The 27,981-nt window shown below is 38.5% G+C and overlaps 2 protein-coding genes across 2 annotated transcripts in view; both read left to right on the top strand.

Moving 5' to 3' along the window:
- LOC143691480 (pregnancy zone protein-like) overlaps positions 1 to 26,636 on the top strand; it is a 61,149-nt gene extending 34,513 nt beyond the window's left edge. Inside the window, exons 18-36 of the mRNA XM_077169993.1 lie at positions 499 to 625; positions 1,013 to 1,241; positions 1,731 to 1,857; positions 2,069 to 2,190; positions 2,401 to 2,452; positions 3,665 to 3,748; positions 4,329 to 4,505; positions 4,790 to 4,877; positions 5,648 to 5,804; positions 6,071 to 6,145; positions 6,343 to 6,520; positions 6,942 to 7,165; positions 8,012 to 8,230; positions 8,803 to 8,933; positions 9,290 to 9,380; positions 24,426 to 24,494; positions 24,879 to 24,981; positions 25,761 to 25,802; positions 26,467 to 26,636. Coding sequence (XP_077026108.1) covers positions 499 to 625; positions 1,013 to 1,241; positions 1,731 to 1,857; positions 2,069 to 2,190; positions 2,401 to 2,452; positions 3,665 to 3,748; positions 4,329 to 4,505; positions 4,790 to 4,877; positions 5,648 to 5,804; positions 6,071 to 6,145; positions 6,343 to 6,520; positions 6,942 to 7,165; positions 8,012 to 8,230; positions 8,803 to 8,933; positions 9,290 to 9,380; positions 24,426 to 24,494; positions 24,879 to 24,981; positions 25,761 to 25,802; positions 26,467 to 26,489 — 2,318 coding nt within the window. The 3' untranslated portion in view covers positions 26,490 to 26,636. The remainder of the gene's footprint in view (positions 1 to 498; positions 626 to 1,012; positions 1,242 to 1,730; positions 1,858 to 2,068; positions 2,191 to 2,400; positions 2,453 to 3,664; positions 3,749 to 4,328; positions 4,506 to 4,789; positions 4,878 to 5,647; positions 5,805 to 6,070; positions 6,146 to 6,342; positions 6,521 to 6,941; positions 7,166 to 8,011; positions 8,231 to 8,802; positions 8,934 to 9,289; positions 9,381 to 24,425; positions 24,495 to 24,878; positions 24,982 to 25,760; positions 25,803 to 26,466) is intronic.
- Positions 1 to 27,981, top strand: part of KLRF2 (killer cell lectin like receptor F2) — a 155,802-nt gene that overhangs the window by 106,824 nt on the left and 20,997 nt on the right. The gene's annotated exons all lie outside the window — the stretch shown is intronic.

Raw genomic sequence — 27,981 nt, forward strand, 5'->3', positions numbered from 1 at the left:
GTCCTTGCTGTGTATGACACATACTTTATTGTCTCTTTTTATTTATTGCTTAAGTTTCCTATCTCATTCACTGTTTTAAAACACACACACACAATCATTTCCAAATTCCTCTTGTGGCAGCTAATATCCATCCTCTTGATTGACTCTCCCAGCAAATAGGGAGCCTGTGATTATCATTTCAGTGTAAAAATAATATTGGGTGTATTAGCATAATTATTATCCTTCTCTTCACTACTTGACTTGTGCTTTCTATTTAAACTTAGGGAGAAATATCTGTGTTAGTTCTAGAAAAAAATCATGTACTTCTAGACCCTATCTAAAGAAGCAAATTGGATTAGTATTCACATAGGGCAAATAGATTAGTGAAGAAAGTAACAAGCAGGTCGGTTTAATTGTTTCAATAACAAACATTCTCTGAGCAAATGGCCTTATTCTACTTAAGAAATCAGTAAAAAAATGAGGCTCACTTGGGGCATACGTGCTCTCTCCCTGTAACAGGTCCACGTGTTTCTGAAGAAGTGGCTTATTTAAGGATATCGGAAGAAAACTTTCAGACTGTGGAAGTGAAAGAGACAGTCCGGAAATATTTCCCTGAGACCTGGATCTGGGACTTGGTGGTAGTCGAGTAAGTTGCATGTTGCCTAGAATTTGGCGCAGGAAAGGATTTGAAACTTCCTTCATGACTGGTGTTATTCTGGGTTCCTGATCCTTTCAGTTCTGCTCCACTCTTTTGGGTAAATATTTAAATTCACAGTTCCTCTAACTCTTAGCCAAAAAGTGCAAATTTGTTATAACATCCTCCCTGGGACATCTAAAAACACTAGAAAGTGGAAGCTCTTATGCATGCCTCCTTACCCCAAACAAAACAAAAGAAAACAATACTTTGGGAGCTCTCACTAGGAACACTAAGTCTTAAATCAAGGTTAGCGTTTACCACACTAGGCTACAGGGTTACTACAACTTGTGCTAGGAAAACCAGATTTCATTCACTATCCTCTTTTCCCCCCACTAGTTTATCAGGTGGAAGTGACATGGCAGCAAAGGTCCCTGACACCATCACGGAGTGGAAGGCCAGTGCACTCTGTCTGTCCGGAACCACAGGACTTGGTCTCTCCCCCACCGCCTCTCTTCAGGTCTTCCAGCCCTTCTTTCTGGAACTCACCCTCCCCTACTCTGTGGTGCGAGGAGAAACCTTCACCCTCAAAGCCACCGTGTTCAACTACTTGTCCCACTGCATTCGGGTAAGGAGGCTTCTCTGGAAGCCAGTGAGAGAACCTCACCTTTCATCACCTAGGTCCCTGGCCTCAGGGATAAATTATAACTGAATATGAGGTGCCATAAGTTTAGAATAGAATTGGTATGAAGAACCAAATTACCTGAGAAGTCCCAGGTGGTAAGGTTAGAGTCACTTTACCCTTTATAACTGTGTAGTCCTTCAAACATGATTTCCACCTGATTGTTCTGTTTTTTTCCCATCCTGCCTAAGAGACTTCTCTTCCTTCAGGTAACACGAGCCTTGAATACAGGATATTCCTTATGCTGAATCCTGTCAGTTTTTCAATTCTCTCATTGTCAACATCTAACCTAAAAGTATTTGATAGGACTTTCCCTGTTCGCACAATTTTTGAAGCCTCTGGACTAGTATGCATTCTCCCTCCAACCTTCTTTCCCTTTCTGTTGACGCTCTGCCCGTGTTATTTCTCAGACTTGTGGGGGGGTGTGGGGGACAGGTCAGTGTGCAGCTGGAGGTCTCGTCTGCCTTCCTGGCTGACCCCACAGAGAAGAATGAAAACTCTCACTGCATCTGTGGAAATAGACTGAAAACCGTGTCCTGGGCGGTGACCCCAAAGTCACTGGGTGAGTGATAAAGATGTTGATAAATTCCACTTCTTATGGTTTGATGACTTGCTTTCTGCTCTGATCTAGACTCTTACTTTTTTTTCTCCTCATTTAACCCTGAGCTTGTACTGAGAGAAAAAAAAAACATTAAATTTATCGGGGAAACTTTTTAAGAAGCCATTTAACATGGAATCACTGTTAAACTCTTTAACAACCCTTTTCACTCCAGGGAAGGTGAATTTCACGGCATCCGCAGAAGCTTTACAGTCTCAGGAATTGTGCGGCAATGAGGTGCCTAAAATCCCAGCATTTGGACAAAAAGATACAATAGTCAAGCCTTTGTTGGTAGAGGTATGTGGGCAGTATACTTTCTCTAAGCCTTGGAGACTATTATAAAATGTAGCATTATTCAATGTTCGTTTGGCATTGATATTTCATGCTCGAGAATGTGAATTTATCTACAACTCAATTTTTCACATTTTCTCTTCTACCTTACAATGATTGCCTTATATCCTAAACATTCCATATCACTTTACTTTTTTTTTTTCTTTCACTACAAAGCCTGAGGGAATAGAAAAGGAGGAAACTTCCAACACACTGCTCTGTGCATCAGGTAAATGTCAAAACATAAGATCTCATGTTAAGCCACTTACCAGTGTCTGAGTACAGAATGTTCCTCGTATACTTTTCTCCATCTCAGATGATGGAAATCTGATTCTCATATTTGTTGGAGATAAAAACTTTTGGGCCGTCTTTTATTATGTTATTTCTCTTACTCCCCATGCCCCACGAGGCACGTCTCGTAGCCTCTACCTTCAAATTTTACCCAGAACCTCCCTCCTTCTCATTCTAGTCTTCCTTACTCTGAGCTGGGTCTCGTCAACCTCCTAACTGGTCTCCTGATCACTTACCATTGATCCCATACCTACAACAGGAGGGGTCCTTTCAAGGACGTGACATTTCATATCCCTTTTCTACTCAGACCCTCCAGGGCTTTCTTATATACCTCGAAGTTAAAGCCTAAATCCTTAATGCCACCTTCAAACCCTTGCCACCTCCATGAGTTCCTATTCTACTCCTCCTGCCCTAGGTCACTCTGTGCCAGCCCCACCAGCCTTCCTCTTGCTCTTGGAACACACCCAGCATGGACCAAACTGTCGGAGTCTTTTCACTTTCTGTTCCTTTGCCCGAAAGCTTCTTCCCCCAGATACCTCTAAATCTCATTATCGCACTTACTTCAAGTCTCTGTTCACAGAGGACTGTCAATGAGCCTTTCCCTAGGGAGCTCCTCCCCCACACCCAGCACTCCCTGATTTGTCTAGTTTTCCTAGTTCACCTGTGTAAGCATTTACCCTGCTTTCATTTTCCCCATAGCACTTATCATCATCTGTCATACCAAATATATCCTTATTTATTTATTATCTTACTCCTCATCCGTTAAAGTAAAAGTGCCAGGGGCTCAGGGAATTTGTTTTGATCATTCCTCTATCATTGCATATGGCATATAGCACATAACAATATTTATGGGATGAAAGTCATTTTTTTAAAACACTAATAGTACTAGAAATACCAATAAAGAGAAAGAAATAAGCATACTACAAAGGATAAGTGTATAAGGGAAGATATAAAAATTGTCACAAATATATGTGATTAATAAGAACTCCACTGAGAGGTAAATCACAACTTAAGGAGAAACTTGGGTTACTGCACAGAAATTAGATAAATGAGAGGTTGGATCTTGATTGTGTAAAAAAATATCCCTTATAATAGAGGAGTATTTTTCTGATTTTCCCCTCATTTGTGTACATTTACCTTCTTTAATTAGATACTGGGGTGTCTGAAAAGTTGTCTCTAAAAGTTCCTTCAAATGTGGTTGAAGACTCTGCCAGGGCAACATATTCAGTTTTGGGTGAGTATTCCAGTTCTAAGGGAACCAGGAGTACATCTCTATAATTGTAGTGCACAGGGCCTCACTGTTCTCGGTTAACGAAGTCCCTGACATTAAGCATTGATTTGAAAGAAAAAAACACTAAACTAGGGATTATACTATTTATTAGTCAGAAAAAGGGGGTTCAACAGATATTATGCTATATATTATGCCTTGATATTCTCTGAAGATTAAACAGGGTCACCTGTCTGTCCCTCATTTTCAAGAAAATGACTATGTAGCAAGAAAATGACTAGTAGATTTGAAAATAATTGATAAAATAATTGGTATTTTAAATCAGTTTTACCACACTTGTGGCCCATCAAAAAAGATGCATATCTAACATTCAATTTCTTCCCTATTTTTTGCATCTCTGAACCTTCTGAGATGGTTATTTTTTTACCTTCCATTTTCCCCACTATATCTTGTCTCTTCACCTCTCATACTTTCTTGTTCTTCTCTCCACAAGTTGATTTGGCCTTTCAGTTAGCTAATAATCTATTTTCCTGTTCCAATGCAAACCGCATCTAAGCTACTCTGTTTTATGTTTTTCAATTCCCAGGTGATATTCTGGGCTCTGCAATGGAAAACCTTCAGAATCTTCTCCAAATGCCCTATGGTTGTGGAGAGCAGAATATGGTTCTTTTTGTTCCTAATATCTATGTTCTGAACTATCTGAATGAGACACAGCAGCTGACAGAGAAGATCAAATCTAAAGCCATCAGTTACCTCATCAGTGGTGAGAGACTATCCCATAAGAAGAAACTCTAATTGATTCCTTTACTACCTTCTTCAGTGAACTCAAATCATCATCCCTTTGGTTAAAATTTGATAATGATTGTTGCTGTCATAGACAGTAAATGTTTTACTAAATAACCAGGAAATTCAATGGCATCATCAAGCCTTAAGACATCTTAATAAAACAGTAGTTACTCTATGGTTCCTCAACAAGCATAGAAGGAAAAAACTGATTATCTTCCAATGTCTTACTATTTCATAAATCTATGAAAACTTCCTTTTCAGGGTACCAAAGACAGTTGAATTATAAGCACCACGATGGTTCATACAGCACCTTTGGAGAGCATAGTAGTAGAAGCCAGGGAAATACTTGGTAAGAGAGTTATTTTGCATGCTATATGTATTAGATTTATCTAATACTTAAATTATCTAAGTCACATGGACAATTGATACACTAACTTTCACACACTATAGATCATACACAGCCAAATATCGAGTATCATATCATAGACACAAGGACACACAATGGGAATAGCTGGAAACTTGATTTGCCTTCTTGGTAAAGATTTGCCTAATAGTTGACTGTTTATGTATTCAGGATTCCAGAAATATAGCTACTCCCAAATACTGGATTCCTTCATGAAGAAATGTTAGTGTTTTAAAACCTACATGCATGTTATCCCTATTGGGTGATGATTTCATTTCAAACTCTGAAAGCTCACCTGCAAGCAAATATATTATTATGTGAAATGACAGAGGACGACTCTTCCATGCTATGCTTAAAAGGGAGGGGAGGAGGGAAATGATAAGAAGACACAGTGATATGGTAATATCAGGATAAGCCACTTAGAAAATGGAAGTTTGGGTGGTAGGGAGGCTTGGGATCTACAACAATGATTTCAAAAGAAAAAAAGGGAAAAGAAATTACCATCTCTGGAGCACCAATGGAGTTGAGACATAAACAAAAAGATTGAGTTATTTGCTGGACTCGAGAATAGTCAGCTCTCAGGTGCCATTTCCCTACCAATTTCCCCACCAAAATTCTTCCTACTGAATTGTGAAGATGAATGTCTGGAGGCAATGCACAAAGTGAGTTTTAAATAAGGTGGTTCTCAGCACTAAAGTCTCTTCTTTGCTGGACAGGCTCACTGCATTTGTGCTCAAGTCCTTTGCTCAAGCCCGGGTGTATATCTTTGTGGATAACTCACACATCATGAATGCCCTCGTATGGCTCTCACAGAAACAGAAAGAAAATGGTTGTTTTCAAAGCTCTGGATCACTGCTGAACAATGCTATTAAAGTATGTCTTCTCTAATTTTATTCTGTTCCCTAGAGATAGGGATGTGTTGAGGGAATAATGCTCCCATCAATTTCTGAAGTTCTATTGACACAGCTTTGAGGAAGGATGATAGAGAATTTTAGGGTGGAGGAGGAAGGGCGGAAATCAATGATATGGCACAAGAAAAGAAACTGTCTAGTGAAGACACCAAGGGGAAAAGCAAAGTTAGCAGACTCTGGTTAATGAATTTTTGAGTGTTTGAGTATCTCTGCTTCTGATCCTTACAGGGTGGGGTAGATGATGAGGTAACGCTCTCTGCCTACATCACCATCGCTCTCCTGGAGATGCCACTGCCTGTCAATGTATGTATTAGTACATTTCCTATACCCCCATCTAAATGTAAGAAACTAAAGTCATGGAAGTATGAATCCCGGAGGAAAATGAATTGTGTTTTTCATGATATTTAGTTTTGGTATATTTCATAGAAAGCAGTGGTCTAGGTCCTCTGAGAAGCCACCCTGGTTCTGCGTCTTAGGCTTTCCTCTCACCTTCCTCATAGCACACCGTGGTCCGCAATGCTCTGTCCTGCCTGGAAATGGCCTGGAGATCTGTATCAGAGGCCCACAGGAGCCATGTCTACACAAAGGCATTATTAGCTTATGCTTTTGCCCTGGCAGGAAACCAGATCAAGCGAAATGAACTGCTTGAATCACTGGATGGAGATGCTGTGAAAGAAGGTAAGGTCTGGGACTGCAAAACTGACTTCCAACCATCACCAGTGTTCAGAAGAGGGGAGACCCACTGAGTTCACACATTTCGTGCTACTGACCCTAATGATAATAAGAACAATTAGGATTTATCTAATACTTAAATTCTCTAAGAACATGGACAATCGATACACTAACAATTCACACATTATAGATCCTGTCTGTACAGCCAAATATCGAATATCATATTGTAGACCCAAGGACGCACAATGGGCTTAGCTGGAAACTTGATTTGCCTTCTTGGTAAAGATTTGCTTAATAGTTGACTCTTTATTGCTTTTACCTCATTTGTGCCATTTCTTTAGATGCACTCTCATTATAATGATCATTCATGGATTAGTTCTTTAAACCATTCTTTAAGTGAAAGATTTTATCCTTTTCCATTTTAAAGAGGATTCAATTCACTGGCAACGTCCTGGGAAACTTCAAGAAGTTAAGGAACCCAATTATCAACCTCGGGCTCCTTCTGCTGAAGTGGAGATGACATCCTATGTGCTCCTTGCCCGTCTTACTGTTCAGCCTGCCCCATCTTCAGAGGACCTATCCGTGGCATCACGTATTGTGAGATGGATCATTAAGCAACAGAATCCCTATGGGGGCTTCTCTTCCACTCAGGTCTGTGGAGTGACTGTCGGAATAAAGCTAACACATATGTAGAGACAACCATATTTCAGGAGTTGAGTAATTGAATAGCGTTTCTAATTCCCACATTCTCCATTCCTCCATCCCCAGGCAGATTCCAGCCTTATTATTTCAAATATGGATTCTTGTTTATCCTCCCTCTAAAGTCTGTCATATCTTCTCTTTTTAATGGACTCCCCAAAGTATAGGTTGATTAATCTCCCTATGGCACTGTTGTCATTAGATTACTTTCCTGGTAAAATAATTTCCTTCATCCAAGAACTAAAATTATCTAATATTTTATCCAAAATATTTCCACTCTCCAGTAAATATGAATATTCCTATCCAGTTAGTATACTCTTGTCACTCTTTCTAGAATTGGCTCACTCCCATTTCCATGTCTTCATTTGTGGCATTTCCCAGCCTGGTCTCCCTTATATCTGTCTTTTGTTGATGTAAACCCTTCCCATTATTCGTAGATAATCTTATTTCTGATTTTCTTTACAGACTTCTCTTATTATATAAAACCATATTTTCTTCTCCTTTTTCTGAATGTTTACAAAAAAAAAAATTCTCACATGAATTTATAAATTATTGAAATAGCCTCTGCTTGTGTCACCTGTTTGTGTCTTATCTTCAGATGTATATAGTAAGCTTCTTAAATGAGGAAACTCTTTCTTTTCCCTCCAAAGTACCTAGCATAGCTCATCATTGATAACCAGACCTGATGTGAACTGAAATTAAGTTTAGGAACTGTGTTTCTGAATTAATACTTTTGTTGATATAGTTTTCTTTGGTAGTTTATTCTCCTATGATTTCTGCACCCATTTTTTTTTTCAGGATACAGTGGTAGCTCTCCAAGCCCTCTCCAAATATGGAGCAGCAACTTTCACTAAAAGTGAGAAAGCAGCTAAAGTCAAAATCCAGTCATCCAAGACTTTCTCTGAAGAATTCCAAGTAGATGATGCCAGTCGCCTTTTGCTGCAAGAAGTTCAGTTGCCAGAGATTCCAGGGGACTACAGCACAACAGTGTCAGGGACAGGGTGTGTGTACCTCCAGGTGAGCCTGCCAGGGTTTGGGGGAGAGAAATTTGCATTTCAAAATAGAAAGACAAATGTGTGCTAAAACAAAGTGTTATCTAGAAGAGAGTGTAAGAATGAGTCTTAGTCTATAGAACCATTATAACAAGGTACCACAGTCCAGGTGGCTTAAACAACAGGAATTTATTATCTAACAATTCCGGAGGATAAAAGTTCAAAATCAAGGGTCAGAAAGATCATGCTTTCTCTGAAGTCTGTAGCATTCTGGTGGTGGCTTGCTGACAATCCATAACTCCATCTCTCTTTTGTCACATACCCTCTCTCCTTATCTGTTTCCTTCTATCTTCTAATTTCTATCTTCCAATTTTCCTCTGCTTAGAAGGAGTCCAGTCATATTGGATTAAGGTGCACTCTGATTCATTTTGGTCTTACCTTAGCTAATAACATCTTCAAAGATACTGTTTACAAATGGATCCATATCCACAGGACTTGAAACTGGGACTTTGAACACATCTTCGTGAGGGGCATGACTCAATCCCATAATAGACTATTTGAATGTAAAGGTAAAGATTTTTTTTCAATTTGTTTTAGACATCCCTGAGATATAACATCCTGCCCAAGAAAGAAGGGAAAGCTCCCTTTAATCTGAGGGTTGATGCCCTGCCCAAGAATTGTGATGAAGCAGATGCTCACAAGAAATTCCAGATACACATCAATATTAGGTAAATCCTTTGTTACCATCGGACCTTTTGTAGAATGTAGGGAAACTGATTGTCTTGCATGGGGAACTCCATTGCCTCGAGTCATATAAAATGAATATGGAATTCTTGCAATATTTATCAACAAGAAGATTTTTTTTACACTTACTAAAAAACTTATCATTGAGAAAATGATGCTGCCAATCTTGCAGAGTGTGAGTAAAAAAGCCATCATAATGAAAGCAAATAGAGTGCTTATGACAACTGAGTTGTACTTAGGAGTAAGGAACACTAAAACAAAAGAGAAGAGAGATTGCTATCTTAAATGAATTCCAGTGGCTTTTCTTTGAATGCCTAATCCTCCTGACTTGACTTTCTAGTTATGCTGGGAACCGACCCAGATCCAACATGGCCATTATTGATGTGAAGATGCCATCAGGCTTCATACCTGTTAAACCATCAGTGAAAAAGGTAAACCCTGAATCCTTTACAGATTGCAAACTCATGGCAAATGCTGACATTTATGATTGTCAGTTTGATTTCATTGATGTGGTTTTCAAGAGGTTTACTCCCTCAAACATGCTTCTCTAAATAGTGTGTTTCCATCATTTTAATACGGACATCATTGTTTTATGGTACAATGTAGAGCATAAGTTGTAAAGATGGTTAATAATGTTTCAGCAAATCCTGACAATTATCTTCAACTATGCATAAAAAAGAAAGGATTTACGTATGTATCATATACATTTATGCACACGTGTGAATATACATATTCATATACACATACATGTATGATATACACGTGTATATGTATATACAGACGTAAGGATGCATGTGTGTGCAGGGTGGGGGGCGGGGAGAAAGTGAAGAATAATCTTAAGGCTGAATACCCAAAGTCCCGACCTTGACCAGTGACTGATGATGAATCACTGTTAACAGCTAATCCTGAATCGTGCCTCTACTTTGAAAAGAGCCTGCAAAGTAGAATTGGGCCTCAAGGTATTAGGGCTGAAAGAGAGTTAACCCTTCTTGAAAAACAAAGACTTGTGTACTTAGAAGTGGAGTCTTCTGTTTGATCTAGCCTCTCTCCTCCAGAAAAGGATTATTTAGCATTGCCTTCTTCTATTTCTAAGACTTGATCGGAGAAGAGGAGAACTAAATCTTGTAGCTCTATTGTTTCATTGTACTTGGGAAGACAAGTATCTCTTGTTGCAAGAATTACATAGTTATTACGCCATGACATGGAATCTAGGAAGGTCTCCCATTCTCTCTATCCTTTATTTCTCTTCTCTTTAGGTAGCAAATGCCAAGATTAGAGTCTTGCCTCTACATTTACATTCTAAAATTGTAAATATTAGAAACTATTTGATGAAAATTGTCACTTTTACTAGCGAAATCCTCTCCCAGTTACAACTCACTACTTTACTAAATATTTATTTCAAAATTTATATTGACACTAAAAATTGCAATTTTGTAAGCTACGTATAATATAGTCTTCTATTAGGTACTTATGGATGATAAAAGCAACGATATTCTAAATGAGCGCTTCTTAACTTATCTAAACAAGTATTTTGAGTTAAAAAATGAAACATAAATTACATTTGTGGCACATTATAAATGACAAATGCATGTAACAAGTATTTTTCCTAGTTTAGATTCCACCACAAAATAACCCCTCTTCTTGGTATGCACATCTTTTAGGTGTAGTGCCAAGTTCTTCATACATTGCCCCAAACACAACTGTTCCATTCTAAGCCAACTCAGATGGTACAATTTACACTCCAGGTCCTCATTGAATTTTTAAGTGAAAAAACACTTTTTTATGGTAAGTATAGCAACAATGTATATCAGGACATTTACAAATTTTTGTGTTGTTTAAACTTTTTTTTTTTTTATTAATTAAAAAAAGAATTAACACTTTCTCCGCCGGCCCACCGCGCGGCGCCCACGCCCCGCAGCAGCCGAGCCGCCCGACCTCCTTCTCCCCTCTCTTTCTCCGCCGGCCCGCCGCGCGGTGCCCACGCCCCGCAGCAGCCGAGCCGCCCGACCTCCTTCTCCCCTCTCTTTCTCCGCCGGCCCGCCGCGCGGCTCCCACGCCCCGCAGCAGCCGAGCCGCCCGACCTCCTTCTCCCCTCTCTTTCTCCGCCGGCCCGCCGCGCGGCGCCCACGCCCCGCAGCAGCCGAGCCGCCCGACCTCCTTCTCCCCTCTCTTTCTCCGCCGGCCCGCCGCGCGGCTCCCACGCCCCGCAGCAGCCGAGCCGCCCGACCTCCTTCTCCCCTCTCTTTCTCCGCCGGCCCGCCGCGCGGCGCCCACGCCCAGCAGCAGCCGAGCCGCCCGACCTCCTTCTCCCCTCTCTTTCTCCGCCGGCCCACCGCACGGCGCCCAAGCCCCGCAGCAGCCGAGCCGCCCGACCTCCTTCTCCCCTCTCTTCCCCCTCCTGCTCCGGCTGCTCTCCAACCACCACGGTGCCCTCTTCCCCCGCCTTCACCGTGCTCCTCCGCCACCAGCCTCAACAGCCTTGCCGCCCTCACCTTTCCTCCTCCAGAACAGCTACTGGGGGAGTGGAGATAATACAGAGTAGCTCCCGGAGCCACGACGGAGATCAAAGGGACAACGTACCCCATCCTGGAACGGCTGACTATCTGGGAGAACCAGCTCCGGTGAGATCACCAAGGGGCACGGGCTTTGCTGGGTGGGACGGCAAGCGAACGGAGTCCCTCCCTTCCACCTTCCTGGGCCAGCTGGTAGAATTGGACAGGCGGTCCTCTTAGGCCGCGGCGGCTGGTGCCCCCACCACACGAGGCCCCCCGGAACAACTGAGATAGTTGGGTCGGAAATCCCCAGACTGCGGAGAACAGTGACCGGGGGATCCCTTCCAAACACGTGACTCCCCCGTTGGCTGGGAACAGTGTACTCTCCCGGGCTGCGACAGCTGGAGCCCTCCCGCCACGCTTGGTGCCCCGGGCCGACTGGCTAATTTGGCCGGACGCTCTCCAGTGCTGCGACGGCCGGCGACCCTCCCCGCATTTGGAACCCCGGGCCGGCTGGCATTCTTCCAAGACGCTTCGGTTGCCGAACCTCCCCTACGGCGAGAGTTTTCCAGAGTTGAGGGACCCACAGCAACTTTCACTGGTGGAACCCACAGACAGGCGTGTGCCACGAGCGCCACCTACTGGGCAGGATAGGAAGAACAGAACCCAGAGATTGAGCAGAAAAATCTTTCAAGCTGTGGGGTCGAACACCCGGGGAAATCTGACTAAATGCCCAGACGCCAGCAGAAGATAACGGATCACGCTCAGAAAATTGAACATATGGCCCAGTCAAACGAAGAAACCAATAGTTCAAATGAGATACAGGAGCTGAAACAACTAATGCTGAATATACGAACAGAAATGGAAAACCTCTTCAAAAATGAAATCGATAAATTGAGAGAGGACATGAAGAAGACATGGGCTGAGCATAAAGAAGAAATAGAAAAACTGAAAAAACAAATCACAGAACTTATGGAAGTGAAAGATAAAGTAGAAAAGATGGAAAAAACAATGGATACCTACAATGACAGATTTAAAGAAACAGAAGATAGAATTAGTGATTTGGAGGATGAAACATCTGAATTCCAAAAAGAAACAGAAACTATCCGGAAAAAAATGGAAAAATTTGAACAAGGTATCAGGGAACTCAAGGACAATGTGAACCGTACAAATATACGTGTAGTGGGTATCCCAGAAGGAGAAGAGAAGGGAAAAGGAGGAGAAAAACTAATGGAAGAAATTATCACTGAAAATTTCCCAAATCTTATGAAAGACCTAAAATTACAGATCCAAGAAGTGCAGCGCACCCCAAAGAGATTAGACACAAATAGACGTTCCCCAAGACACTTACTAGTTAGAATGTCAGAGGTCAAAGAGAAAGAGAGGATCTTGAAGGCAGCGAGAGAAAAACAATCCGTCACATACAAGGGAAACCCAATAAGACTATGTGTAGATTTCTCAGCAGAAACCATGGAAGCTAGAAGACAGTGGGATGATATATTTAAGTTACTAAAAGAGAAAAACTGCCAGCCAAGACTCCTATATCCAGCAAAATTGTCCTTCAAAAATGAGGGAGAAATTAAAACATTCTCAGACAAAAAGTCACTAAGAGAATTTGTGACCAAGAGACCAGCTCTGCAAGAAATACTAAAGGAAGCACTAGAGTCAGATACAAAAAGACAGAAGAGAGAGACATGGAGAAAAGTGTAGAAAGAAGGAAAGTCAGATATGATATATATAATACAAAAGGCAAAATGGTAGAGGAAAATATTATCCAAACAGTAATAACTCTAAATGTCAATGGACTGAATTCCCCAATTAAAAGACATAGACTGGCAGAATGGATTAAAAAACAGGATCCTTCTATATGCTGTCTACAGGAAACACATCTTAGACCCAAAGATAAATATAGGTTGAAAGTGAAAGGTTGGGAAAAGATATTTCATGCAAACAACAACCAGAAAAGAGCAGGAGTGGCTATACTAATATCCAACAAATTAGACTTCAAATGTAAAACAGTTAAAAGAGACAAAGAAGGACACTATATACTATTAAAAGGAACAATTAAGCAAGAAGACATAACAATCATAAATATTTATGCACCGAACCAGAATGCCCCAAAATACGTGAGGAATACACTGCAAACAATGAAGAGGGAAATAGACACATATACCATAATAGTTGGAGACTTCAATTCACCACTCTCATCAATGGACAGAACATCTACACAGAGGATCAATAAAGAAATAGAGAACCTGAATATTACTATAAATGAACTTGACTTAACAGACATTTATAGGACATTACATCCCACAACAGCAGGATACACCTTTTTCTCAAGTGCTCATGGATCATTCTCAAAGATAGACCGTATGCTGGGTCACAAAGCAAGTCTTAACAAATTTAAAAATATTGAAATCATACACAACACTTTCTCGGATCATAAAGGAATGAAGTTGGAAATCAATAATAGGCGGAGGGCCAGAAAATTCATAAATACATGGAGGCTCAACAACACACTCTTAAACAACAAGTGGGTCAAAGAAGAAATTGCAAGAGAAATTAGTAAATACCTAGAGGCAAATGAAAATGAAGATACAACATATCAAAACTTATGGGACGCAGCAAAGGCAGTGCTAAGAGGGAAATTTATTGCCCTAAATGCCTTTATCAGAAAAGAAGAAAAGGCAAAAATGCAGGAATTAACTGTCCACTTGGAAGAACTGGAGAAAGAACAGCAAACTAATCCCAAAGCAAGCAAAAGGAAAGAAATAACAAAGATTAGAGCAGAAATAAATGAAATTGAAAACATGAAAACAATAGAGAAAATCAATAAGACCAGAAGTTGGTTCTATGAGAAAATCAACAAGATTGATGGGCCCTTAGCAAGATTGACAAAAAGAAGAAGAGAGAGGATGCAAATAAATAAGATCAGAAATGAAAGAGGAGACATAACTACTGACCTCACAGAAATAAAGGAGGTAATAACAGGATACTATGAACAACTTTACGCTAATAAATACAACAATTTAGAAGAAATGGACAGGTTCCTGGAAAGACATGAACAACCAACTTTGACTCAAGAAGAAATAGACGACCTCAACAAACCAATCACAAGTAAAGAGATTGAATTAGTTATTCAAAAGCTCCCTAAAAAGAAAAGTCCAGGACCAGACGGCTTCACATGTGAATTCTATCAAACATTCCAGAAAGAATTAGTACCTACTCTCCTCAAACTCTTCAACATAATCGAAGTGAAGGGAAAACTACCTAATTCATTCTATGAAGCCAACATCACCCTCATACCAAAACCAGGCAAAGATATTACAAAAAAAGAAAACTACAGACCAATCTCTCTAATGAATACAGATGCAAAAATCCTCAATAAAATTCTAGCAAATCGTATCCAACAACACATTAAAAGAATTATACATCATGACCAAGTAGGATTCATCCCAGGTATGCAAGGATGGTTCAACATAAGAAAATCAATTAATGTAATACACCATATCAACAAATCAAAGCAGAAAAATCACATGATCATCTCAATTGATGCAGAGAAGGCATTTGACAAGATTCAACATCCTTTCCTGCTGAAAACACTTCAAAAGATAGGAATACAAGGGAACTTCCTTAAAATGATAGAGGGAATATATGAAAAACCCACAGCTAATATCATCCTCAATGGGGAAAAATTGAAAACTTTCCCCCTAAGATCAGGAACAAGACAAGGATGTCCACTATCACCACTATTATTCAACATTGTGTTGGAAGTTCTAGCCAGAGCAATTAGGCAAGAAAAAGAAATACAAGGCATCAAAATTGGAAAGGAAGAAGTAAAACTATCACTGTTTGCAGACGATATGATACTATATGTAGAAAACCCAGAAAAATCCACAACAAAATTACTAGAGCTAATAAATGAGTACAGCAAAGTAGCAGGCTACAAGATCAACATTCAAAAATCTGTAGCTTTTCTATACACTAGTAATGAACAAGCTGAGGCGGAAATCAAGAAACGAATCCCATTTACAATCGCAACTAAAAGAATAAAATACCTAGGAATAAATTTAACCAAAGAGACAAAAAACCTATATAAAGAAAACTACAAAAAACTGTTAAAAGAAATCACAGAAGACCTAAATAGATGGAAGGGCATACCGTGTTCATGGATTGGAAGACTAAATATAGTTAAGATGTCAATCCTACCTAAATTGATTTACAGATTCAATGCAATACCAATCAAAATCCCAACAACTTATTTTTCAGAAATAGAAAAACCAATAAGCAAATTTATCTGGAAGGGCAGGGTGCCCCGAATTGCTAAAAACATCTTGAGGAAAAAAAACGAAGCTGGAGGTCTCGCGCTGCCTGACTTTAAGGCATATTATGAAGCCACAGTGGTCAAAACAGCATGGTATTGGCATAAAGATAGATATATCGACCAATGGAATCGAATAGAGTGCTCAGATATAGACCCTCTCATCTATGGACATTTGATCTTTGATAAGGCAGTCAAGCCAACTCACCTGGGACAGAGCAGTCTCTTCAATAAATGGTGCCTAGAGAACTGGATATCCATATGCAAAAGAATGAAAAAAGACCCATCTCTCACACCCTATACAAAAGTTAACTCAAAATGGATCAAAGATCTAAACATTAGGTCTAAGACCATAAAACAGATAGAGGAAAATGTTGGGAGATATCTTATGAATCTTACAACTGGAGGTGGTTTTATGGACCTTAAACCTAAAGCAAGAACACTGAAGAAGGAAATAAATAAATGGGAGCTCCTCAAAATTAAACACTTTTGTGCATCAGAGAACTTCATCAAGAAAGTAGAAAGACAGCCTACACAATGGGAGACAATATTTGGAAACGACATATCAGATAAAGGTCTAGTATCCAGAATGTATAAAGAGATTGTTCAACTCAACATCAAAAAGACAGCCAACCCAATTACAAAATGGGAAAAAGACTTAAACAGACACCTACCAGAAGAAGAAATACGGATGGCCAAGAGGCACATGAAGAGATGCTCAATGTCCCTGGCCATTAGAGAAATGCAAATCAAAACCACAATGAGATATCATCTCACACCCACCAGAATGGCCATTATCAACAAAACAGAAAATGACAAGTGCTGGAGAGGATGCGGAGAAAGAGGCACACTTATCCACTGTTGGTGGGAATGTCAAAGGGTGCAACCACTGTGGAAGGCAGTTTGGCGGTTCCTCAAAAAGCTGAATATAGAATTTCCATACGACCCAGCAATACCATTGCTAGGTATCTACTCAAAGGACTTAAGGGCAAAGACACAAACGGACATTTGCACACCAATGTTTATAGCAGCGTTATTTACAATTGCAAAGAGATGGAAACAGCCAAAATCTCCATCAACAGAAGAGTGGCTAAACAAACTGTGGTATATACATACGATGGAATATTATGCAGCTTTAAGACAAGATAAACTTATGAACCATGTAATAACATGGATGGACCTAGAGAATATTATGCTGAGTGAATCCAGCCAAAAACTAAAGGACAAATACTGTATGGTCCCACTGATGTGAACGGACATTCGAGAATAAACTTGAAATATGTCATTGGTAATAGAGTTCAGCAGGAGTTAGAAACAGGGTAAGACAATGGGTAATTGAAGCTGAAGGGATACAGACTGTGCAACAGGACTAGATACAAAAACTCAAAAATGGACAGCACAATAATACCTAATTGTAAAGTAATCATGTTAAAATACTGAATGAAGCTGCATCTGAGCTATAGGGTTTTTTTTGTTTTTGTTTGCTTGTTGGTTTGTTTGTTGTTGTTGTTTTTTACTATTATTACTACTTTTATTTCTTTTCTTTATATTAACATTTTATATCCTTTTCTGTTGTGTTGCTAGTTCCTCTAAACCGATGCAAATGTACTAAGAAACAATGATCATGCATCTATGTGATGATGTTAAGAATTACTGAGTGCATATGTAGAACGGTATGATTTCTAAATGTTGTGTTAATTTCTTTTTTTTTTTTCCGTTAATAAAAATAAAAATAAAAAATAAAAAAAAAAAAAAAAAAGAATTAACAAAACAATTAGAAATCATTCCAATCTACATGTACAATCAGTAATTCTTAATAACATCACATAGTTGCATATTCATCATTTCTTAGTACATTTGCATCGATTTAGAAAAAGAAATAAAAAGACAACAGAATAAGAATTAAAACAATAATAGAAAGAAAAAAAAAAAACAAAAAAAAACCTATACCTCACATGCAGCTTCATTCAGTATTTTAACATGATCGCATTACAATTGGGTAGTATTGTGCTGTCCATTTCTGAGTCTTTATATCCAGTCCCGTTGTACAGTCTGTATCCCTTTAGCTCCAATTATCCCTTATCTTTTTTTTTTTTAATTAACGGAAAAAAAGAAATTAACCCAACATTTAGAGATCATACCATTCTACATATGCAGTAATTAATTCTTAACATCATCACATAGATGCATGATCATCATTTCTTAGTACATATGCATTGGTTTAGAAGAACTAGCAACATAACCGAAAAAGATATAGAATGTTAGTATAGAGAAAAAAATAAAAGTAATAATAGTAAAATCAAAACAAAACAAAACAAAACAAAACAAAAACCTATAGCTCAGATGCAGCTTCATTCAGTGTTTTAACATGATTACTTTACGATTTGGTATTATTGTGCTGTCCATTTTTGAGTTTTTGTATCTAGTCCTGTTACACCGTCTGTATCCCTTCAACTCCAATTGGCCATTATCTTACCCTGTTTCTACCTCCTGCTGGACTCTGTTATCAAGGACATATTCCAAATTTATTCTCGAATGTCTGTTCACATCAGTGGGACCATACAGTATTTGTCCTTTAGTTTTTGGCTAGACTCACTCAGCATAATGTTCTCTAGGTCCATCCATGTTATTACATGCTTCATAAGTTTATCCTGTCTTAAAGCTGCATAGTATTCCATCGTATGTATATACCACAGTTTGTTTAGCCACTCTTCTGTTGATGGAGATTTCGGCTGTTTCCATCTCTTTGCAATTGTAAATAACGCTGCTATAAACATTGGTGTGCAAATGTCCGTTTGTGTCTTTGCCCTTAAGTCCTTTGAGTATATTCCCAGCAATGGTATTGCTGGGTCGTATGGCAATTCTATATTCAGCTTTTTGAGGAACCGCCAAACTGCCTTCCACAGTGGTTGCACCCTTTGACATTCCCACCAACAGTGGATAAGTGTGCCTCTTTCACCGCATCCTCTCCAGCACTTGTCATTTTCTGTTTTGTTGATAATGGCCATTCTGGTGGGTGTGAGATGATATCTCATTGTGGTTTTGATTTGCATTTCTCTAATGGCCAGGGACATTGAGCATCTCTTCATGTGCCTTTTGGCCGTTTGTATTTCCTCTTCTGATAGGTGTCTGTTTAAGTCTTTTTCCCATTTTGTAATTGGGTTGGCTGTCTTTTTCTTGTTGAGATGAACAATCTCTTTATAAATTCTGGATACTAGACCTTTATCTGATATATCATTTCCAAATATTGTCTCCCATTGTGAAGGCTGTCTTTCTACTTTCTTGATGAAGTTCTTTGATGCACAAAATTGTTTAATTTTGAGGAGCTCCCATTTATTTATTTCCTTCTTCAGTGCTCTTGCTTTAGGTTTAAGGTCCATAAAACCGCCTCCAGTTGTAAGATCCATAAGATATCTCCCAACATTTTCCTCTATCTGTTTTATGGTCTTAGACCTAATGTTTAGATCTTTGATCCATTTTGAGTTAACTTTTGTATAGGGTGTGAGAGATGGGTCTTCTTTCATTCTTTTGCATATGGATATCCAGTTCTCTAGGCACCATTTATTGAAGAGACTGCTCTATCCCAGGTGAGTTGGCTTGACTGCCTTATCAAAGATCAAATGTCCATAGATGAGAGGGTCTATATCTGAGCACTCTATTCGATTCCATTGGTCGATATATCTATCTTTATGCCAATACCATGCTGTTTTGACCACTGTGGCTTCATAATATGCCTTAAAGTCAGGCAGCGCGAGACGTCCAGCTTTGTTTTTTTACCTCAAGATGCTTTTAGCAATTCGGGGCACCCTGCCCTTCCAGATAAATTTGCTTATTGGTTTTTCTATTTCTGAAAAATAAGTTGTTGGGATTTTGATTGGTATTGCATTGAATCTGTAAATCAATTTAGGTAGGATTGACATCTTAACTATATTTAGTCTTCCAATCCATGAACACGGTATGCCCTTCCATCTATTTAGGTCTTCTGTGATTTCTTTTAGCAGTTTTTTGTAGTTTTCTTTATATAGGTTTTTTGTCTCTTTTGTTAAATTTATTCCTAGGTATTTTATTCTTTTAGTTGCAATTGTAAATGGGATTCGTTTCTTGATTTCCCCCTCGGTTTGTTCATTACTAGTGTATAGAAATGCTACAGATTTTTGAATGTTGATCTTGTAACCTACTACTTTGTTATACTCATTTATTAGCTCTAGTAGTTTTGTTGTGGATTTTTCCGGGTTTTCGACGTATAGTATCATATCGTCTGCAAACAGTGATAGTTTTACTTCTTCCTTTCCAATTTTGATGCCTTGTATTTCTTTTTCTTGTCTAATTGCTCTGGCTAGAACCTCCAACACAATGTTGAATAATAGTGGTGATAGTGGACATCCTTGTCTTGTTCCTGATCTTAGGGGGAAAGTTTTCAATTTTTCCCCATTGAGGATGATATTAGCTGTGGGTTTTTCATATATTCCCTCTATCATTTTAAGGAAGTTCCCTTGTATTCTTATCTTTTGAAGTGTTTTCAACAGGAAAGAATGTTGAATCTTGTCAAATGCCTTCTCTGCATCAATTGAGATGATCATGTGATTTTTCTGCTTTGATTTGTTGATATGGTGTATTACATTAATTGATTTTCTTATGTTGAACCATCCTTGCATACCTGGGATGAATCCTACTTGGTCATGATGTATAATTCCTTTAATGTGTTGTTGGATACGATTTGCTAGAATTTTATTGAGGATTTTTGCATCTGTATTCATTAGAGAGATTGGTCTGTAGTTTTCTTTTTTTGTAATATCTTTGCCTGGTTTTGGTATGAGGGTGATGTTGGCTTCATAGAATGAATTAGGCAGTTTTCCCTCCACTTCGAATTTTTTGAAGAGTTTGAGGAGAATTGGTACTAATTCTTTCTGGAACGTTTGGTAGAATTCACATGTGAAGCCATCTGGTCCTGGACTTTTCTTTTTAGGAAGCTTTTGAATGACTAATTCAATTTCTTTACTTGTGATTGGTTTGTTGAGGTCATCTGTTTCTTCTTGAGTCAAAGATGGTTGTTCATGTCTTTCCAGGAACCCATCCATTTCATCTAAATTGTTGTATTTATTAGCGTAAAGTTGTTCATAGTATCCTGTTATTACCTCCTTTATTTCTGTGAGGTCAGTAGTTATGTCTCCTCTTCCATTTCTGATCTTATTTATTTGCATCCTCTCTCTTCTTCTTTTTGTCAGTCTTGATAGGGGCCCATCAATCTTATTGTTTTTCTCATAGAACCAACTTCTGGTCTTATTGATTTTCTCTACTGTTTTCTTATTTTCAATTTCATTTATTTCTGCTCTGATCTTTGTTATTTCTTTCCTTTTGCTTGCTTTGGGATTAGTTTGCTGTTCTTTCTCCAGTTCTTCCAATTGAACAGTTAATTCCTGCATTTTTGCCTTTTCTTCTTTTCTGATATAGGCATTTAGGGCAATAAATTTCCCTCTTAGCACTGCCTTTGCTGCATCCCATAAGTTTTGATATGTTGTGTTTTCATTTTCATTTGCCTCGAGGTATTTACTAATTTCTCTTGCAATTTCTTCTTTGACCCACTCGTTGTTTAAGAGTGTGTTGTTGAGCCTCCACGTATTTGTGAATTTTCTGGCACTCCACCTATTATTGATTTCCAACTTCATTCCTTTATGATCCGAGAAAGTGTTGTGTATGATTTCAATCTTTTTAAATTTGTTAAGCCTTGCTTTGTGACCCAGCATATGGTCTATCTTTGAGAATGATCCATGAGCACTTGAGAAAAAGGTGTATCCTGCTGTTGTGGGATGTAATGTCCTATAAATGTCTGTTAAGTCAAGTTCATTTATAGTAATATTCAGGTTCTCTATTTCTTTATTGATCCTCTGTGTAGATGTTCTGTCCATTGATGAGAGTGGTGAATTGAAGTCTCCAACTATTATGGTATATGTGTCTATTTCCCTCTTCATTGTTTGCAGTGTATTCCTCACGTATTTTGGGGCATTCTGGTTCGGTGCATAAATATTTATGATTGTTATGTCTTCTTGCTTAATTGTTCCTTTTAATAGTATATAGTGTCCTTCTTTGTCTCTTTTAACTGTTTTACATTTGAAGTCTAATTTGTTGGATATTAGTATAGCCACTCCTGCTCTTTTCTGGTTGTTGTTTGCATGAAATATCTTTTCCCAACCTTTCACTTTCAACCTATATTTATCTTTGGGTCTAAGATGTGTTTCCTGTAGACAGCATATAGAAGGATCCTGTTTTTTAATCCATTCTGCCAGTCTATGTCTTTTAATTGGGGAATTCAGTCCATTGACATTTAGAGTTATTACTGTTTGGATAATATTTTCCTCTACCATTTTGCCTTTTGTATTATATATATCATATCTGACTTTCCTTCTTTCTACACTTTTCTCCATGTCTCTCTCTTCTGTCTTTTTGTATCTGACTCTAGTGCTTCCTTTAGTATTTCTTGCAGAGCTGGTCTCTTGGTCACAAATTCTCTTAGTGACTTTTTGTCTGAGAATGTTTTAATTTCTCCCTCATTTTTGAAGGACAATTTTGCTGGATATAGGAGTCTTGGCTGGCAGTTTTTCTCTTTTAGTAACTTAAATATATCATCCCACTGTCTTCTAGCTTCCATGGTTTCTGCTGAGAAATCTACACATAGTCTTATTGGGTTTCCCTTGTATGTGACGGATTGTTTTTCTCTCGCTGCCTTCAAGATCCTCTCTTTCTCTTTGACCTCTGACATTCTAACTAGTAAGTGTCTTGGGGAACGTCTATTTGTGTCTAATCTCTTTGGGGTGCGCTGCACTTCTTGGATCTGTAATTTTAGGTCTTTCATAAGATTTGGGAAATTTTCAGTGATAATTTCTTCCATTAGTTTTTCTCCTCCTTTTCCCTTCTCTTCTCCTTCTGGGACACCCACAACACGTATATTTGTGCGGTTCATATTTTCCTTGAGTTCCCTGATACCCTGTTCAAATTTTTCCATTCTTTTCCTGATAGTTTCTGTTTGTTTTTGGAATTCAGATGTTCCATCCTCCAAATCACTAATTCTATCTTCTGTCTCTTTGAATCTATCATTGTAGGTATCCATTGTTTTTTCTATCTTTTCTACTTTGCCCTTCACTTCCATAAGTTCTGTGATTTGTTTTTTCAGTTTTTCTATTTCTTCTTTATGTTCAGCCCATGTCTTCTTCATGTCCTCCCTCAATTTATCGATTTCGTTTTTGAAGAGGTTTTCCATTTCTGTTCGTATATTTAGCATTAGTTGTCTCAGCTCCTGTATCTCATTTGAACTATTGGTTTGTTCCTTTGACTGGGCCATATTCTCAATCTTCTGAGCGTGGACCGTTATCTTCTGCTGCTGGCGTCTGGGCATTTAGTCCGATTTCCCTGGGTGTCGGACCCAACAAGGTTGTAAGATTTTCCTGTGCAATCTCTGGGTTCTGTTTTTCTTATCCTGCCCAGTAGGTGGCGCTCGTGGCACCCGTTTGTCTGCGGGTCCCACCAGTAAAAGGTGCTGTGGGACCTTAAACTTTGGAAAACTCTCGCCGTCCTGGGGGTTCGCTAGCCGAAGCGGCTTGAGCCGGCCCGGGGTCCGAACGCAGGGAGGGTTGCTGGTCGCCGCAGCCAGGGAAAGAGCCCGTCCGAATTTCCTAGTTGGCCCTGGGCAACAAGCGTGGCGGGAGGGCACCAGCGGCAGCGGCCCGCCCGAGAGAGTGCACATTCCCCGGGAGTCACGGGTTTGGAAGGGGCCTCCCCCACCCGTCACCGTTCTCCGCGGCCTGGGGCTTTCCGATCCAATTCTCTCAGTTGGTCTGGGGGGCTGCGCGTGGTGTGGGCGCCAGCCGCCTTGGTTTCAGGGGACCGCCTCTCCAATTCTCCCAGCCGGCCTGGGAAGGGGGAAGGGAGTAACTCCGGCCGCTTCCCGCCCCGCCCGGTGAGGCCCGAGCGCCTCGGTGTTCTCACCCGAGCTGCTTCTCTCAGCCTGCCAGCCGTTTCAGGATGGGGTACGCTGTCTTTTTTTATCTCTGTTGTGGCTTTGGGCGCTTTCTGTATCGTTTCTACTCCCCTAGTAGCTGTCCTGGGGAAGAAACTAAGATCCGCGCGTCGTACTAAGCCGCCATCTTCCAGGAAGTCCAGAGACACTATTCTGTGTTGTTTAAACTTTTAAAGATTGTGTTGTTAAAAAGAATGCTAGTAAAATTTCCACTTCCTAGTAGTTAGTCAAATTCCAAATCTTAGCAGTTAAGTCTTGAAGCCAGACTCCCTGAGTGCATATCAAGTTTTGTCATATATGGCAGTGTAACAATAAACAAATTAATCTCTTCGCACTTGTTTTCTCATCTGAAAAAAGGGATAATTATAGTACCTACCTCATAGTTTTGTTGTGAGGATTATATAAATTGATCCGTGTAAAAACATTTAAACTAGTGCCTAGAAAATAGGAAGGGTTGAATAAATATTTATTATTTTCATTATTATCAACACCACCCATCATCATGATTATCATCATCACTACAATTCCTGAAGAAATAAACACTAGCAGTTTGGAAGCTTCTGAGCAACCTTTTAGATAGGAAATGCCTGCGATTGGACCCAATCTAAAATCTCCTCATCCCCTATCTCTGGTTTATGTTTTTGGTCAACAGCTCCAAGAAAGGTCTCAGATTCAAAGAACTGAAATAAGCACCAACCATGTTCTAATTTACTTAGAAAAGGTAAGTCTCTGTGACTCTGCTAGTTCTAGGAGAACTACTAGGAATTCTTAACAAATCAGTCCCTGTTCCAATCGTGCTTTTCACATACAGAGATGGGGGCGGGGGGGAAATAGCCACAGAGGGAAATGGGTCCTAGACTGGAAATCAAGGCTCAATTTACCACATTCAAACTGTCCATAGAATCGCCTCTTTTGTCCTTCTTTTTGTTCTTCTTTTATCTGTCATCGAGTGTATTTTTCAAGTCTTAAAATATCCCACTATTTCCTTAGTTTTGGGTAGAGATGCATAGCATAACTACAAGGTTTGAAAATACCTTAAAAAGAGAAAAGGGTAACTAAAACTAACTTATGCTTTGATTCTGATTCAGTTTTTCTGTCTCTCCAGCTATCTAATCAAACTTTGAGCTTCTCCTTCTCAGTGGAACAAGACATTCAAGTAAATAATTTAAAACCAACTACAGTAAAAGTTTATGATTATTACGAGACAGGTGAGTGGGATTCAGCTATTCTGCCTTGTAAGGGGAAAAAATGACCAACCTGTTAAAGAGCCACCTTCTCTGAAATGAAACCCTACAATCTTTCACTGGAAGAAAAAGTGGGTTTATGGTCACTGGATAGTCATATCTGCATATATAAGCCTATAATGTGTCCCGTAAATTATATCATCAGAACCATTTATGTAAATTGATCGTAAAACAATAAGGTGATCATATCTGTCTAAATTCTCCTATAAAACTGTTTAGTCTGGACTGAATTATTCCAAAAAGATAGAAATAACAATAACTAAAAGCAACATCTTAATACTGATGTGTGATGTGAGACCCTTTGATCTACTTTTTGACTTGTGCTTTGTATAGTCTCACTGGTTTGGAAAACTTTGTAGTAAATCCATATATTTCATGGCTTTGAACCAGAAACTTATATTCTTTATGTACATCATAGCATGCTGGTAGTATTAAAACTTATATCCTACTTAGATTTGAAAGGTTCAGAGAGGAAGGTGCAACTCAAAGGAGAAAAAAGCAACTAATAAGCAAAGTCACACCATCTGAAACTTGCCTCCCAGATCTGAACTCAAACCCAATTTTCTCTTGGTTCCCTCCCCCAAGTTTCAAATGGCTTAGTATAGGAGTCATTTTTATTGGTTCTATAGCTATGCTTTATATTGCACTGCAATACTTTCTTCCTTCGCTTATGTGGTTTATTTGCAATGAGCTGCTCAAGGGCCTATTACTGAATGAATGTCTTTACTCTTTTTGCATCTCAGATGAATTCACCATTGAAGAGTACAGTGCCCCCTGCAGTTCCGGTAAAGTATAAACAGTAAAATCTAATGTCAAATTAAAGCAGAAAAAACAACAAAAAATAATAATAAAATGCCTCAGTTCTCTGCATAAGACTGTTTCTTAAGATGAGTGTCTATTTACAATAATATAAAACACCTTGATGCATCATTTATGAATAGTACCATTTCAAATGTATTATAAGATTTCCCTGTGGGGGAAAGAAAAGTAAATTATACTTACTGGTGTCTGGGTAGCTTATCTACGAATGAATCCAGAAACTTACCATACATAAAAATAAAATTATCTAATATTTAGTTCACATTCTATCCCTAGTGATGATATCTTATGTTTGCCACCCAGAACTTTTCTAAAATATTCCTGAATTTTTGATAGTTAAGGTCAGGAAACTTGTCACTTTAATTATCCATACAGCACAACATGAAAATTGGGATATGTAGGACTTACTTCTACGTTGGCTTATAGGGTTCATATTTTTACAATATAGCATTTGCTATGAGATTTTTGGTTCTTCATTTTAAAATCTGAAAATTTAAGAGCCCCTACCTATTATTAAAAACAATTAAAATTGCATTAAGTTCAAATAGTTATAATTGAAAGATGAAAAATTGTTTCTTTAGTAGATCATAGAATTTCCCTAATATTTCTACCATTTCTTCTATTGTTTAGAATCTCAACAGGGAAATGCTTGAGAAATGGAGACTTATGGAGCCCATCATATGGACTTCTTTAGAAATTAAGAACCAAGAAGTACCATCAGAGAAAACAGCAGGAGAAAGAAGGGAATTGAATTGGAAATTCATAAATTTGTATATTGAATAAAGTTATGAGATTTATAATCAGCTCTATTTTTTTTTGTCCTTTATCAATGTTACATTTGACTTCTGAAAGATTTCTGTATTCTCCACAGCATTTTTAAAAACACTAAAAAGCAATGCAGGGCAGGCCATGGTGGCTCAGCAGGCAGAATTCTTGTTTGCCATGCCAGAGACCCAGGTTCGATTCCCAGTGCCTGTCTGTGAGGAGAAAAAAAAAAAAAAAAAAAAAAAAAAAGGCAATGCAAAGAGAGGCACTGAAAATCACTATAGATAAATCAAAATGGGATTAAAAATAAAATTCAAGTAACCCACTAAGTACACAGGAAAAAGAAAACAAAACTGAAAAAATGAGAAAAATTAAAAATAAATAAAATAGCCTAACATATCAATAATTATATTAGATACGAATGATCTGAACACAGAAATTATAAGACAGATTGCTGAGTAGATAATGTGTATATAAATATAACATATTATATATAATATAATATTATGTAATATAATAATGTATATATATATGTAGGTTGTGTGTGTGTGTATATATATATATATGACCCAACTCTATGCTGTCTCCAAGATACTCATTTCAAACATTTCAAAGATAATTATATGAATAAAAAGGAGGGAAAAGACATACCACTGCCAAATTGATAAAAAGAAAACAAAAGAGGCTACGTTAATATCAGATAAAGTAGAGTGAAAATAATTACCAGCGACAGAGAATGACAGCATATAATAATAAAAGGGTCAATTCGCCAAGAAACATAGTAATCCTAAATTACTGGAAACATATGAAACAAACAAAAAAATTGATTGACCTGAAGGGAGAAATAGACAAATCCAAAGTGATAATTGAAGTCTTCAACATCCATCTCTAAATAATTGATACAACACCCGGACAGAAAACCAGCAAGGATATAGAACTCAATGATACCTTCAGCCAGTAGAATCTAACATTTAAAAAACACTCCTCCAAGCAACATCAAAATGCAGATTCTTTTCAAGCATCTTGAAACTCAGGCCAAAGTAGACCATATCCTGAGCCATAAAACAAAACTTTCAAATTTTAAAGAATTGGAATCATGCAGAGATTTTTCTCTGGCCGTAGTGGAATCAAATTAGAAATCAATGACAGAAAAATAACAAAATTTTCAAACACTTGAAAAATAACCAATGCACTTCTAAACAAGCCATTGTTCAAAGACAAAGTCCCAAAGGAGATAAAAGAAAATACATATAAACTCACTGAAAATGAAAATACTACAAAATTTGGGAGATACTGCTAAAGAGTGCTAAGAGGGAAAACTATAAATGTTTACATTAGGAAAGAGGAAAAATCTCAAATCAATTATCTAAGCTCCCGCAT

The sequence above is a fragment of the Tamandua tetradactyla genome, chromosome 7 (assembly GCF_023851605.1).
Source record: "Tamandua tetradactyla isolate mTamTet1 chromosome 7, mTamTet1.pri, whole genome shotgun sequence".
Classification (NCBI taxonomy): Eukaryota; Metazoa; Chordata; class Mammalia; order Pilosa; family Myrmecophagidae; genus Tamandua; species Tamandua tetradactyla.